General features: G+C 62.0%; 1 protein-coding gene across 1 annotated transcript in view; it reads right to left on the bottom strand.

Moving 5' to 3' along the window:
• The window catches only part of CEP170B (centrosomal protein 170B), a 26,078-nt gene extending 15,079 nt beyond the window's left edge, over window positions 1-10,999 (bottom strand). The window contains exons 1-8 of the mRNA XM_042781496.1: window positions 10,895-10,999; window positions 7,068-7,157; window positions 5,574-5,652; window positions 4,843-4,901; window positions 2,777-2,915; window positions 2,146-2,250; window positions 1,496-1,984; window positions 3-260 (exon numbers count right to left, since the gene is read on the bottom strand). Of these exons, the coding sequence (XP_042637430.1) occupies window positions 3-260; window positions 1,496-1,984; window positions 2,146-2,250; window positions 2,777-2,915; window positions 4,843-4,901; window positions 5,574-5,652; window positions 7,068-7,157; window positions 10,895-10,999 (1,324 nt within the window). The remainder of the gene's footprint in view (window positions 1-2; window positions 261-1,495; window positions 1,985-2,145; window positions 2,251-2,776; window positions 2,916-4,842; window positions 4,902-5,573; window positions 5,653-7,067; window positions 7,158-10,894) is intronic.
• Window positions 11,000-11,684: the final 685 nt, after the last annotated feature.

The following is an 11,684-nucleotide window of genomic DNA, read 5'->3' as shown; positions in this document are numbered from 1 at the left end:
GCCCGGGCCGCGGGGGCGCTTGTCCGCCTTGGGGTCCGGGGCCGGGGCGTGCGTGAAGGACTGCGAGCGCTTCTTGCGGGGCGTGTCCTCGTCGAAGAACTCGATGACGAAGGCCTGCTGGTTATGCAGCAGCTCCTGGGGCTCCCGCCTGATCTGGCGCTGCAGCCGGGCCTGCTCCCCGCCGGCCGCAACAGGCGCCGCCCCTGCCGGGGCCAGCGGGTCCTCAGAGTCGCTCTGTGTGCCGTCCACGTGTTTGTGGCCTGGAGGTGGTGGGCAGCTCATAGGCATGGGGGCGACAGAGCCCCCCTGCAGCCCAGGCCTCCACACACTCACGTGTGCGCGTGTACACACACAGTCATCATGCAGGCCTGGGCCTCCAGCTCCCCCACCACACACAGTCATCACACAGGCCCAGGCCTCCACACACACGTGTGCACAGACACACGTGTGCACACACACAGGGCCATCACACAGGCCTGGGCCTCCAACTCCCCTGACACACACACACACACACACACAATCATCACACAGGCCTGGGCCTCCAACTTACACAGCTGTGTGCACAGTCATACACACAGTCATCACACAGGCCCTGGCTTCCAGCTCCCACACAAACACACACACAGTCACCACACAGACCCAGGCCTGCAGCACACACCCTCATGTGTGCACACACACACAGGGCCATCACACGGGCCTGGGCCTCCAGCTCCCCCCCCACACACACATACACCATATACACAGTCATCGCACAGGCCTGGGCCCCCAGCTAACACACACATACACACACAGTCATCACATGGGCCCAGGCCTCCAGCACACACACTCACCTGTGCACACACACACACACACAGGACCATCATGGAGGCCTGGGCCTCTAGCTCCCCCCACACACACACACAGAGTCATCACACAGGCCCAGGCCTCCAATGTGCAAGTGCACACACACAGTCATCACACGAGACTGGGCCTCTAGCGCGCACACATACACACACACAGTCATGACGCTTGCCTGGGGCTCCAGCTCCCCCCAACACACACACAGTCATCACACGGGCCCAGGCCTCCAGCACACCCAGCCAGCCATTACACAGGCTCAGGCGTCCAGCGTGCGCACACACGCACACACACAGGGTCATCACAGGGGCTTGGTGACACTGCACCCCATGGAACAGGGAACCCAGCACACTAAACAGGGAGACGTGGGGTGGCCTCCAGCCAGCAGGTGGTTCTTGGACAGTTAAGTGAACCACCAGCATCAGTGAGCCCTTGGCACGGCCACATACCTGGCCTCCGAGTCAAGCACAGACACCAGCCAGGTGCCAGTACAAGCAGATAGGAGTTTGCAAACCTGGGGCCAGAACTGCCTGTTGGGCAGCCCTCGCCCCTCGAGGCACAGGTGTGCATGTGGGTGTGGGCAGGCATGCAGCCTCAGGCTGGGAGCATAGACATGTGCTCAGCTAAGGCATGGGTGGGAGGGGTGTGCACAACTCACCCCTCAGCGTGCGGGTGTGGATGGGCAGGTCACTCTTGGTGCTGTGGCGGTCATCCCCCAGGCCGGCCCGGCGCAGCAGGCTGGGGTCGTTCTGCACCAGCCAGTCAGCCACCTTGGTCTCCGCGGACACCATCTCAGCAGGCGTTGCCTCCCTGCCTGGGGGCCGCCGCTGTCGCAGGGCGAACTTGGTCACGTGGTCCTTGATCTTCACCTTGCCAGGGCTGCAGTCATCAAACTCAATGGTGAAAGAGGCATGGCTCTGCACCACTGGGGCCGCCCCACCGCCAGCCGGCTCCTGGTCCTTGGTGGGGGCCTCGTGTGCCGGCACCTCAGGGGACCGCGCAGCCAGCGGCAGCGACTCCTTTGTGGGGATCTCGAAGTAGCTGGGTTCACGGCGGAAGGCATAGCCCTGTGGCTCGACAGGGGCCCGGAAACCAGCAGGTGTCCCGTCGAGCTCTCTGTCGTGCTGGGCCGGGCCCCTGGCTCGCTCTGGGGGTGGGGGGGTATACTCAGGCTGACCCTTGGCAGCCCCCGCCCCCTCCACGCTGCCCACCCCCCACCCGCTGCCCATCGGAGCTGCAGAAGGGAGGAGTCCTAGCCCCACTCCCCCAGCAACCGCAGAGCTCTGGGCCATGGCCTCCAGGACCCACCAGGCTCAGGCTCTCCCTGGCGCCGGTCCTCAGGTGGGCTATCGCCATCGTCATCCCCCCACCAGGAGGGCTGCCCGTAAAGGGGCGTGCGGTAGGTCACTGCCTCTACAAGGAAGAAAGGGCAGAACTGGAGTCATCACGGTCCCAGCGTGGACAGGAGACTGGGGGCAGCTCTGGTGTTAACCCCCAGTTTAGACCCTCAGCTGCCCGGGGACCCTAGCCAGCTACTGCTGCTCTGAGTTTTGTCTCTGCCTCTGTGGGGTGCTGCCTGCAGAGGGAGGGAGCCCAATGGGGAGTCTCCCAAGGGCCTCTGGGCCCTGTAGAGGCCACCTGGGGGTGACCCCTCCACGGCTCTGTCAGCAGTTAAGCCTACCAATGGTGACCCCAGACCACGGTGCCCCTGACACTGTCTGGCCCACTCGGTATTGCTGTCTGTCTGCTGTACCCTTTGAACCAACAGCTAGAACTTAGTTTGCGAGAGACCTCCCATAAACCTGGCTTTCAGGGCCAACAGAAACTCACTAGCTCCATCCCGTGGGAGTGGCTGGCCCTCAGCACGGCCCCTCCCACCTGGAACTGGCCCTGCCTGCACACCTGCTCGGCACCTGACCCAATGGGAACACCGTCCTACCTGCCCCCAGCCTCCGGTCCCCCTTCTCTGGCCTGGGGTTCGAGGACTCGCAGTACGGCATGGGGTCTGGCAGTGGCTCAGTCCTCTTGGGTGCTGCACTCTTGATGCCCATCTGCAGCTGGCTGGTGTACTTCTCGTGCTGTGGCAGGCAGGGGGAGGGCGCTGAAGGGCAGGCCAGCCTCTGCCCCACTTGGCCACTGGCTCTCACAATCACGCAGTGCAGACTGACAATCATAGAGGTCCAGGGACCTTCTCAGTCACGCGGCTCGGGCTCCACACCCAGCACCAGGTTGGGTCCTTGGACCCAAGGAGCTTAGGCTTGTCTGGGGGGCCAGGTGGGGTGGGCAGCAAACATCACAGGCGAGGGCAGCCCAGCTGCCATGGCGGGGGGGAGGCCAGGAATCCCCCAGTGCACCAGCTCAGCCTAGCTGGGGAGGGCTGGGAACGAGGACCCCAGAGTAGTGGCCTATCTGGAGCACAGGGATGTGTATGTGTGTCTAGACATGTATATGTATGTGCCTGTATGTGGATGCTTGTATGTGTACATATATGTATGTGTGCAGGCATATGTACACATGTGCACTGTGTGTATGCATGTACGTGAATGTGCACACGTATGTGCTGTGTGCTTATAGGGGGCATGTACATACACATATACCCATGTACACATGTTGTTGTTGTTGTTGTTGTTGTTGTTATGTGCCGTCGAGTCGGCCCCGACTCATAGCGACCCCTCCTTGGGTTTCCGAGGCAGTTATCACTACGGAAGTAGGATTGCCCAACCTTCCTTCCGAGGAGTGGCTGGTGGGTTTGAACCACCAGCCGTCTGGTTAGCAGGCAAGTGTCTTAACCACTATGCTACCAGAGCTCCCACACATATGTGTGTATATATATATATTCATGTTTATGTTGCTTACAGATATGTACACATTTGTGTGTATGTATGTGTACAGTGTGTGCACGCATGTGTACATATACTTCACATGTATGCTTATAGATGCACAATGTGTCCACAAATGTGTGCTGTGTGTGCATGTATTCACATGCATATACATGTGTACATGTATGCATATGCATTTGTGTGTCTTTGTGTGTGCATGTATGTACGCATGCATCTGTGCATATGCTATGCATGCGTATACATGCACATGCCCATGAATGTGTGCGTATGCATGTATAAATGTGTGTGTATCTGTGTGCACAGCATCAGTGGTAGGCTCTGGGCTTTGGGCCTCATCAGCCAAGTAAGACAGCCTCATGCTCAGGGTCTCCAACCCTGGCTCTGCCCATGGTGGGCTGGGGCTCTGGCCAGGCCACCCTTAGCCTGTGCTGCCCAAAGGCCATTGGGAAACAGGCTCTGAACTGCTGTCCCATGTGGGGCTGTAGGTAAAACTCTGTGACCCCAGGGGGGCTGTGCTCTGTGAGTGGGGCACAGAGCAGAACCCCCACCTGCCACGGCGCAATCTACCCCGACACCTGACTTGGGGCTCCAGGGTTCCCCAAGGTCTGCTCCTGCCCTGCTCCTGGGCCAGTCGTAGCCTGATCAAGCTCCTCCCCCAACCCTGGTACCCAAAGTACTGGCTGGGCCCAGAGGCTACAGGGTGTCTGGCTCTAGCCCACCTCTGACCCCACAGGTGGGACACCTGGCTCCCAGTGGGCTCTCACTTCCCATCCATCCATCCTGGCTGCCTGCAGCCCCCTCACCTCTCTGCTCTAACCACATGCCACAGGGCCCAAGGCCGGCCAGGCCCCTACTGCCATGTCAGGGCCCAGCTCCACCCTAGGACCTTCCTTCGGCCCATCCCAACATCCCCCCACCAGCCACTGCATCAGCCCCAGGGGTAATAATCACCCTTCTACTTGCCGGACAAGGCTGTCCAGCTGAGCTGGCCAGGGCAGGTGGCCCAAGCAGCCTGGTGTGTGTGCAGGGAGGGGTGGGGCAGCGCAGGGCAGTGGGGCGTGGGGACTGTAGGCATCACGGCTGTGAGGCCTGCTGGGGGTGGGGACCGTGGGGTAGGGGTGGAAGCTGCAAGGTGTGGGGCTCACAGCCCATGCGTGGCACTGACCTTGAGTGCCTCCTCGGGGAGGCGGTGCTGCACACGCTCCAGCACATACGTGTTGGCATTTGGCCATGTGTTAAGGACACAGAGCAAGAACACTGGACAGAGACGGCCCAGGCAGGTGAAAGGGCCATGAGGAACTGTCTGCCCACCCCCCTCTGTTGTGGATACCTGCTGGCACGCCCACATCCCACCACACTGCCCCCACCCACCGCCAGGCCCCGCCACTGCCCCTGGGCAGCATCCACCCCACAGAGCAGCCAGCAAGCCGGCTGCCACCCACGTGGAGGAGCAGTGGCCAGGGGCAGAGCCACTCGGGGCAGAGCCACTCAGGGGCTGGGCCCTGGCTGCATCCACACACCAGCGCATTCACAGAGGGGGCCGTGGCGGATGGACAGGGTGCCCATGAGCAGAGCCCTGACTGAGCCCCTAGTTCCTCATTCCCAGGCCCTCCCCAGGACGGTGGTCCTCGGCAGTAGCTGGACCCACCCCACCACAGCTGGGCCAACACAGTGCCCAGGAAGGCAGGTGCGGCCCCCTCCAGGGGCAAGGCCGCCACCCAGGGACCAGACCTAGAGCATCATGTTGTGAAGGGTTCCAGGGTGCGCTCACGCTGCTCCAGCCCTGTGTGACCTCGGGCCAGAGGACGTGGCCTGGGTTGGGCAGGCTGCAGTGGCTGGGGTCCCTGGGGCACCCTGTAGTCTGTCCCCTTCCAGGTGGCCAAGCCGGAAGGATATCGTAGCCAAAGCGGATGACGTCGTTGGCCTTCAACGTGACGTACTTCTGGTCCGGGACACGCACGTCATTCACAAAGGTCTGTGGAGGGGAGGCGGGTAGGGGAGTGGGCATGGGCCAGAGACACATAACCACCCGTGTGGCTCTCTCTTGCAGAGGCACCATTGTGACACTGGCCCCAAGCCCCTGGCACCACCCACTCAACTCAGGTGCCCAGCCACACACTAAGTCAAAGGCTGGACGCCAGCCAAGGAGAGCCAAGCATGACCCCATGTGCCCGAGCACAGCGCCATCTGGACACTGTGAAGTGCAGCCCTCCAAGACGCCCAGCCACGCAGAACCCGCCCCGGCCCCATCCAGGCTCCCATGGTTTCTGTGTGCCCCCTGGAAGCTCCCCTCTATCGGGGCTGTGACCTGCCAGCCCACCTGGCTGCCCTGGTACACCCAGGCAGTGACAGACCCCAACTCACTCCGAGGCCCTCTGGGGCAGCTAGGTAGCAGAGGGAAGACATGTGACACAGACACTTCTGTGCCCCACGGGGTGGAAGAGATAAGACAAACGCAAGAGAAGTTTCTCAGGATGGGGGGGCATCTCCCCGGGGAGAAGTGGGGGTGTGGCAGTGTGGGGCCTAGAGGTAGACACGTGGTGTGTGGAGGAGGGGCCAGGGCTCTGAGTTGCGGGCACAGGGCGGCCACACCTAGGCCTGGCATGGGGACAGCAGTGAGCTCTGCAGAAGGCCCTGCCAGCTGGACCCAGGGCTGAGTGCCAGGTGGGCAGCTGGCCAGGGCTCCCTAGGCAGCTCAGGCCTTCCAGGAGGCCCAGGAACGCTACCCAGGCCGTACCTCGAACCGGGGCCAGCAGCTCCAGGGCCCTTGTGGAGCCTGGGGCAGCCACATGGGCAGAGCTGCCTGATGGGGGGGCCCACCTAGGAGGGGTGTGCAAGGGTGCCTAGTGGGTGATGACTGATAGAAGTGGGGCAGCCTCAGGCTGCTTATAGCACCCCTACCCCAGCGAGAGGGGAACAGTGAGGGGGAGGGGGCACCCTTCTCTTATGACCCCTCCTGGTCCCCCTCCCACCCTTCCCTCCACTGCCCCCTCCAGTGAGGAGGAGGGTGGCGAGAGGGGAGGGAGTGGTGGGAGGGGGAGCAGGAGGGGTCATAAGAGGAGGGTGGTGAGAGGGGGACAGTGAGGGGGAGGGGGCAGGGAAGAGAGTTGGGGGGGCAGGAGGGGAGAAGGGAGTGGGACAGTGAGGCAGGGAGCAGGATGGGTCACGGAAGGGAGGCAATGGGAGCGGGATCAGGAGGGACAGTGGCCAGAGAGGGACAGTGAGGGGTCAGGGAGGGCCAGGGGCAGGAGGCAGGAGAAGGCTCGCATCTCTACCCAGGAACCCTCAGGCCTCTGCACCTGAAGGAGAACCCTTCCCCACCCAGGGAGCAGGGGTCCTGGGTAGGCCCAGGAGGGGTGGGGCTGGGGGTGGGGCGGGGCCCACACTCACCCCGTTGAGGCTGCCTAGGTCCTTCAGCCAGTGTTCGTCCCTGTCCTGGTCATAATTGATGACAGCATGCTGCTTGTCCACACTGCGGGACTAGGGGGACACAGGATGGCCCTCAATGCCCTATCCCTGCGAGGCCCCCCATATCCTCAGCTCCCCATATACCAACACCACCAGCCCCTGAGGCCTTCAAGCCTGGGAGTGAGGCCCCAGGGGTCCCTCACACCTTCAGTGTGTGCCCCCCAGAAAGCTACCCAGCCCTGGCCTGGCCTGCCATCCCCCACCAGAGCAGGCCATAGGGACGCACCTCCCAGCCCCCCTGCTGCCCCCGCCCCCACCCCCTCCCTTTGCAGGTGCCCCTCCTCCTGTCCCAGGCAACTGCTCCAGGGCAGCACAGAAGGGGACAGTCACTTCTGTCATCTGGGACATACTGCTCCTGACCAAGGACAAAGCCCGGAGGGAGTCAGGGGCTGGGGGTGGCACCAGGGAGGCAGTCCCACCCCACACACAGCCCGAGTCCTGGCCCGACTCGGGCCATGCCCTTGCACACAGTGCCTCACACGCTCCTACCGTGTGTACCCCATGTGCCCTAGCACCACCCTCTTGCAGAGCCCGAGAACTGCCCCACGGCCTGGGCTCCCCTACCAGACAAGTATCACCAGCCTCCTGTCCTGCCCTCCCAGAGCCCTCCCATGTCCGCAATAATCTGGGCCCTGGGTGACCTTGGACTCCCAGGGGAGAACAGCCAGCTGCCCCCTCCCACCCATGCATTCCCACTCCTCCTAGGCCCAACACCTCCCAGGGCCCACCAGATGTTGTGGGGCTGCAGAGGGAGGCTAGCAGGTGGCCCGGACCAGGATGAGATGGGGTGGGGTCAGGGGGCCGCTGTCTCAGGCAGCCAGGCCTTGACCCAGGACCGGCTCTGTGCCTCCTGCACAGGGCTAGTGCCTCCTGTCCCACCCAGAGAGTGAGGACGGGTACAGTAGGATGGGGTGTCCCGCTCTGCACCCTCTCTATCCAGAAGCAAGCCCCTGGAGGGGCTTCCAGCCCAGACACGCCCAGCTTCAGAGCCCTTGGTCTGCCGGCCACCCCCTGCACTCCTCCCTGGACTCCTCGCGAGCGCGTTCAGCCAGCGTGTCAAGCCAATCTTCCTCCCTGCCTGCCCCCCGGAGTGCCCCCCAGCCAAGCGCCCAGCTGCTCCAGCCACAGGGCCTCCCCTGCCCCAGGCACCAGCGTCCCCCAGTACCCCTTGGTCTGTCTGGAGCCCCCGTCTCCACAGCCCCCGTCCTGTCCCGCCCATCACGTTGACCACCTCTCTCTCCCCCCGCCCCCCGCCCCCCCACCAGGCCTCAGCTCCTCTGATGCAGCACAGCCCCACCCTCCCCACTAGCACCCAGCACCCGGCACCCAGGCCACCCTGTGCCAGGGCTGTTCCCAGACACAGCGTCTGCCAAGGGCCGCCCCAGGCTGCAGGGAGCTGGGGCTCCCAGAGACAGCAGGGGGGAGCTGCAGCCCCAGACCCCCACCTGCCTGAGCCCATGTGCTGGGGTGGAATACAGCCCACCCATGAAGGCAGAGGGGCCCCCACAGGCCAGGGTTCAAGACTAAAACAAACCACGCTCCATGAAAAGCAGCTCTCTAAAGCGAAGCAGATGAGAGAGCAAACCAGGCAGTGTTAGGAAGCTGGGGACACACGACTGCTGACCTGCACTAAGTGCAGAACCTGGGGAAGCTACGTCCAAACCCACCTCCACCCCGAGGAGCACCTCTGCCCGGGCCTCGCCCGTCCCTGTGGCATCCGGGCACCAGGAAGCCATCTCCTGCCAATTCATCCCCAGCATGAGACCACCTGGGTCCGAGGCACACGGGCCCCGTGGGTTGCGTGTGCAGGGCCCAGGTGCTCCAGGTTGCCATCCTAGGTCACCAGGGAGTGTGGGACATCCAGGCTGCACTCAGGCCAAAGAGCAGGACAGCCTCTCAGACGTGCAACACACATGCCACACCTCCCCATGAACACACACATATGCATGCACAGATGTGCTCATATGCATGTGTACATGCAAGTCCACACATACGTAAGCCCACCCATTTGTACATTTATACCTGTTCACACATTCCCCACACGATCCCACACAGGCACACGCATACACACATATGCGAGCACACTCATTAGTACATACACGTTGTGGTAGTTCAGTTTGTGTGTCAACTTGGCTGGGCCTGGTTGAGTGGCTGGGCAGCTGGATGTAGTACTCCCCATGATGAGAGTGGTCATCAACTCTATGGTGGAATCGACTGTGAGCAGCTGAGTAGCTGCCACAGGGATGTGCTCTGCTTCCTGTACATAAGGAGAAGCCTTGGGGAATGGTCTCCAGCCTATGGCATGCTTGGACCCTGCATGTAGCCATGTTGTTGCTCAGCGGCCTGCCATGCTCTGCCAACCTTGGGACTTTCAATGGACTTGAATGAATGGCCTGCCATGTGGTTGGTAACACAGGGACCATGGCTTTTTACTTGTTGACCTTGGGCTTGTCAGCCTCAGCAGCCAGCAGCTGCCTGAGTGAAGAAACGCCTCCAGCTCCAGTGGGCTGGGAGCAAGAGGCAGAGCTGGAGCCCAAGGTTGAGGGGCTTTCACCCAGCTTCTAGAGCCTGGCACTTTGAAGTTGGACTTAAAGCCTCCAAAATGTAAGGGAATAAACTCCTGCTTTTTCAAACCACCCCATTTGTGCTATATTCTTGTCAGAGAGGCACTAGGGAACCAGAACCCATGTGTATTCACACACACGCATACATACCCTTCCCCACACAGGCACTCACACATGCACACACAGACACATGTTCTCACACACCCATGACTGCACAGTCATGAACACATGCTCATTCACAATACACCCAACAATACATGCACCATGTGTTACACACATGGCTATACTATACACACACACACATACGGTTGTAGTGTACACACATGGCCACACTGCACATGTATTCATACACATGTGTTCATGTGTACATACTCACACGTGTATACACAGCTTGCCCTGTGCGGCCCCCTGGTGCTCTCTGGCCAGTGGCTGGTCCCTACCAGGGAGGAGGAGCCATGGCAGGAGAGTAGACTCTGGTAGCAGGCAGCATGAGTCCATCACCCTGCTCACGTTGCATCATTTAGCGCGTCCTCAGGGACGCCAGCTCTGTGCTGGGCCTGCCCGGCGCCCTGGACACTGGAGAGCCAATAGCTGGGGCTCCGGCGCATGGTCAGGATGGCACACGGCGCAGTTTGGCCTCTGAACATGGCTCTCCTGGCCGTGTGCTCACCAAGCCAATGTCCCCACAGCCTCCTGAGGGACCCCTGCACCCGTGGAGCAGGCAGGATCCTTCCAGAACAAATGTCACCATCGCTCCTTGGCAAGGACCTACACCTGCCATAGATGACCCCAGATTCTTGCCGCCGGGGCCCACACCTGCCTCAGCCTGACTCATTCCTTCCCTGCCTTCTCTCACCACGTCAGGCCTCACGGGCCCTCCTGCCTCCGGACCCTGTGCCTGCTGCCCCCCTGCCTGGCACCTTCCTGCCTGCAGCTCTCCCTGCTATGCCACCCTCACTCGGCTCCCACACAACACTGGGGTCACTCAGGCCAACTCTACCCCCAATAGAGGCTCAGGAAGGCCTCTGCCAGCTCTCCCCCAGCAGGACAAGTGCCTGGATGCTGCACAGGGAAGACTGCAGGGCTGGGAAACCCCCACCCACCGCTGGGTCTCTCCCCAACACCCAGGAAGACAGAGAGTGCCGGTGCCTCCTGGCCCAGGAGCCCCCCCACCAGGTGCCTCACCTGAAGCACGAGCTCGCACTCATCACGCCCCACGAAGATGAGCTCCCGCGGCAGGCGGTGGCGGGTGCCACTGCCGCTCACCAGGAACCAGGAGGTGACACTCATCTTGCTGTTGAGAGGCCCGTCCTGCAGGGAGGGGGGTGGCATCAGACTGGGGCCAGCATGGGCCCTGCCCCCCAGGGCTCCCAGAGACACTGACGGCAGCCACAGCAGCCCCCGTCCCACGGCCAGGCCTCTGTGCTGGCTGACCTGCTGCCCACTCTGCCTAGGGAGCCCCTGCAGCCTCGCCACCCTCACGTCTGTTCTTTCTCTTTGAGGTGCTGAGCTGCAGCATGACCGCAGCTTGGGAAATACCGGCTACAGCTGACCTGTGTGTGGACCCATGTGGCCATCCTAAAGTACACTACGTCTAGGAAACCATCCCTGAACCCCAAGGCTCTGCTTCTCCCAGCCCGACCCCTGGTACTGAGAGCTGAGCTGGTAGGACCTGGGGAAGGGGTCTGGGGGCAGAGCTGTGACCACAACACGCAAACAGGACAGACTGTGCTGGGTGCCAGGGAGGGGCGAGTGAGCCAAGAGACACCTGGGGCTGCACTCCAGGCATCCCGTGACTTGCCCTAGAGTGGGTGGAGGTCACTGGAGACTTCAGGGCTCACATGTGACCCACAGGTCCACTGCAACAAGGAATGTAGCACCTCTCATTCAGAGGCCATCAAGGACTTCCAAACGGAGCCCTCACCAGGGATAGGCCCTCCTGGCGCAGAGCCTAGCAGGACTGCACAGGTGGCGG

Source organism: Orycteropus afer, unplaced genomic scaffold (assembly GCF_000298275.1).
Source record: "Orycteropus afer afer isolate SDZICR_OR568_19922 unplaced genomic scaffold, OryAfe1.0 scaffold00128, whole genome shotgun sequence".
In the NCBI taxonomy this organism is placed as follows: Eukaryota; Metazoa; Chordata; class Mammalia; order Tubulidentata; family Orycteropodidae; genus Orycteropus; species Orycteropus afer.
This window is presented reverse-complemented; position numbering and strand designations above follow the sequence as displayed.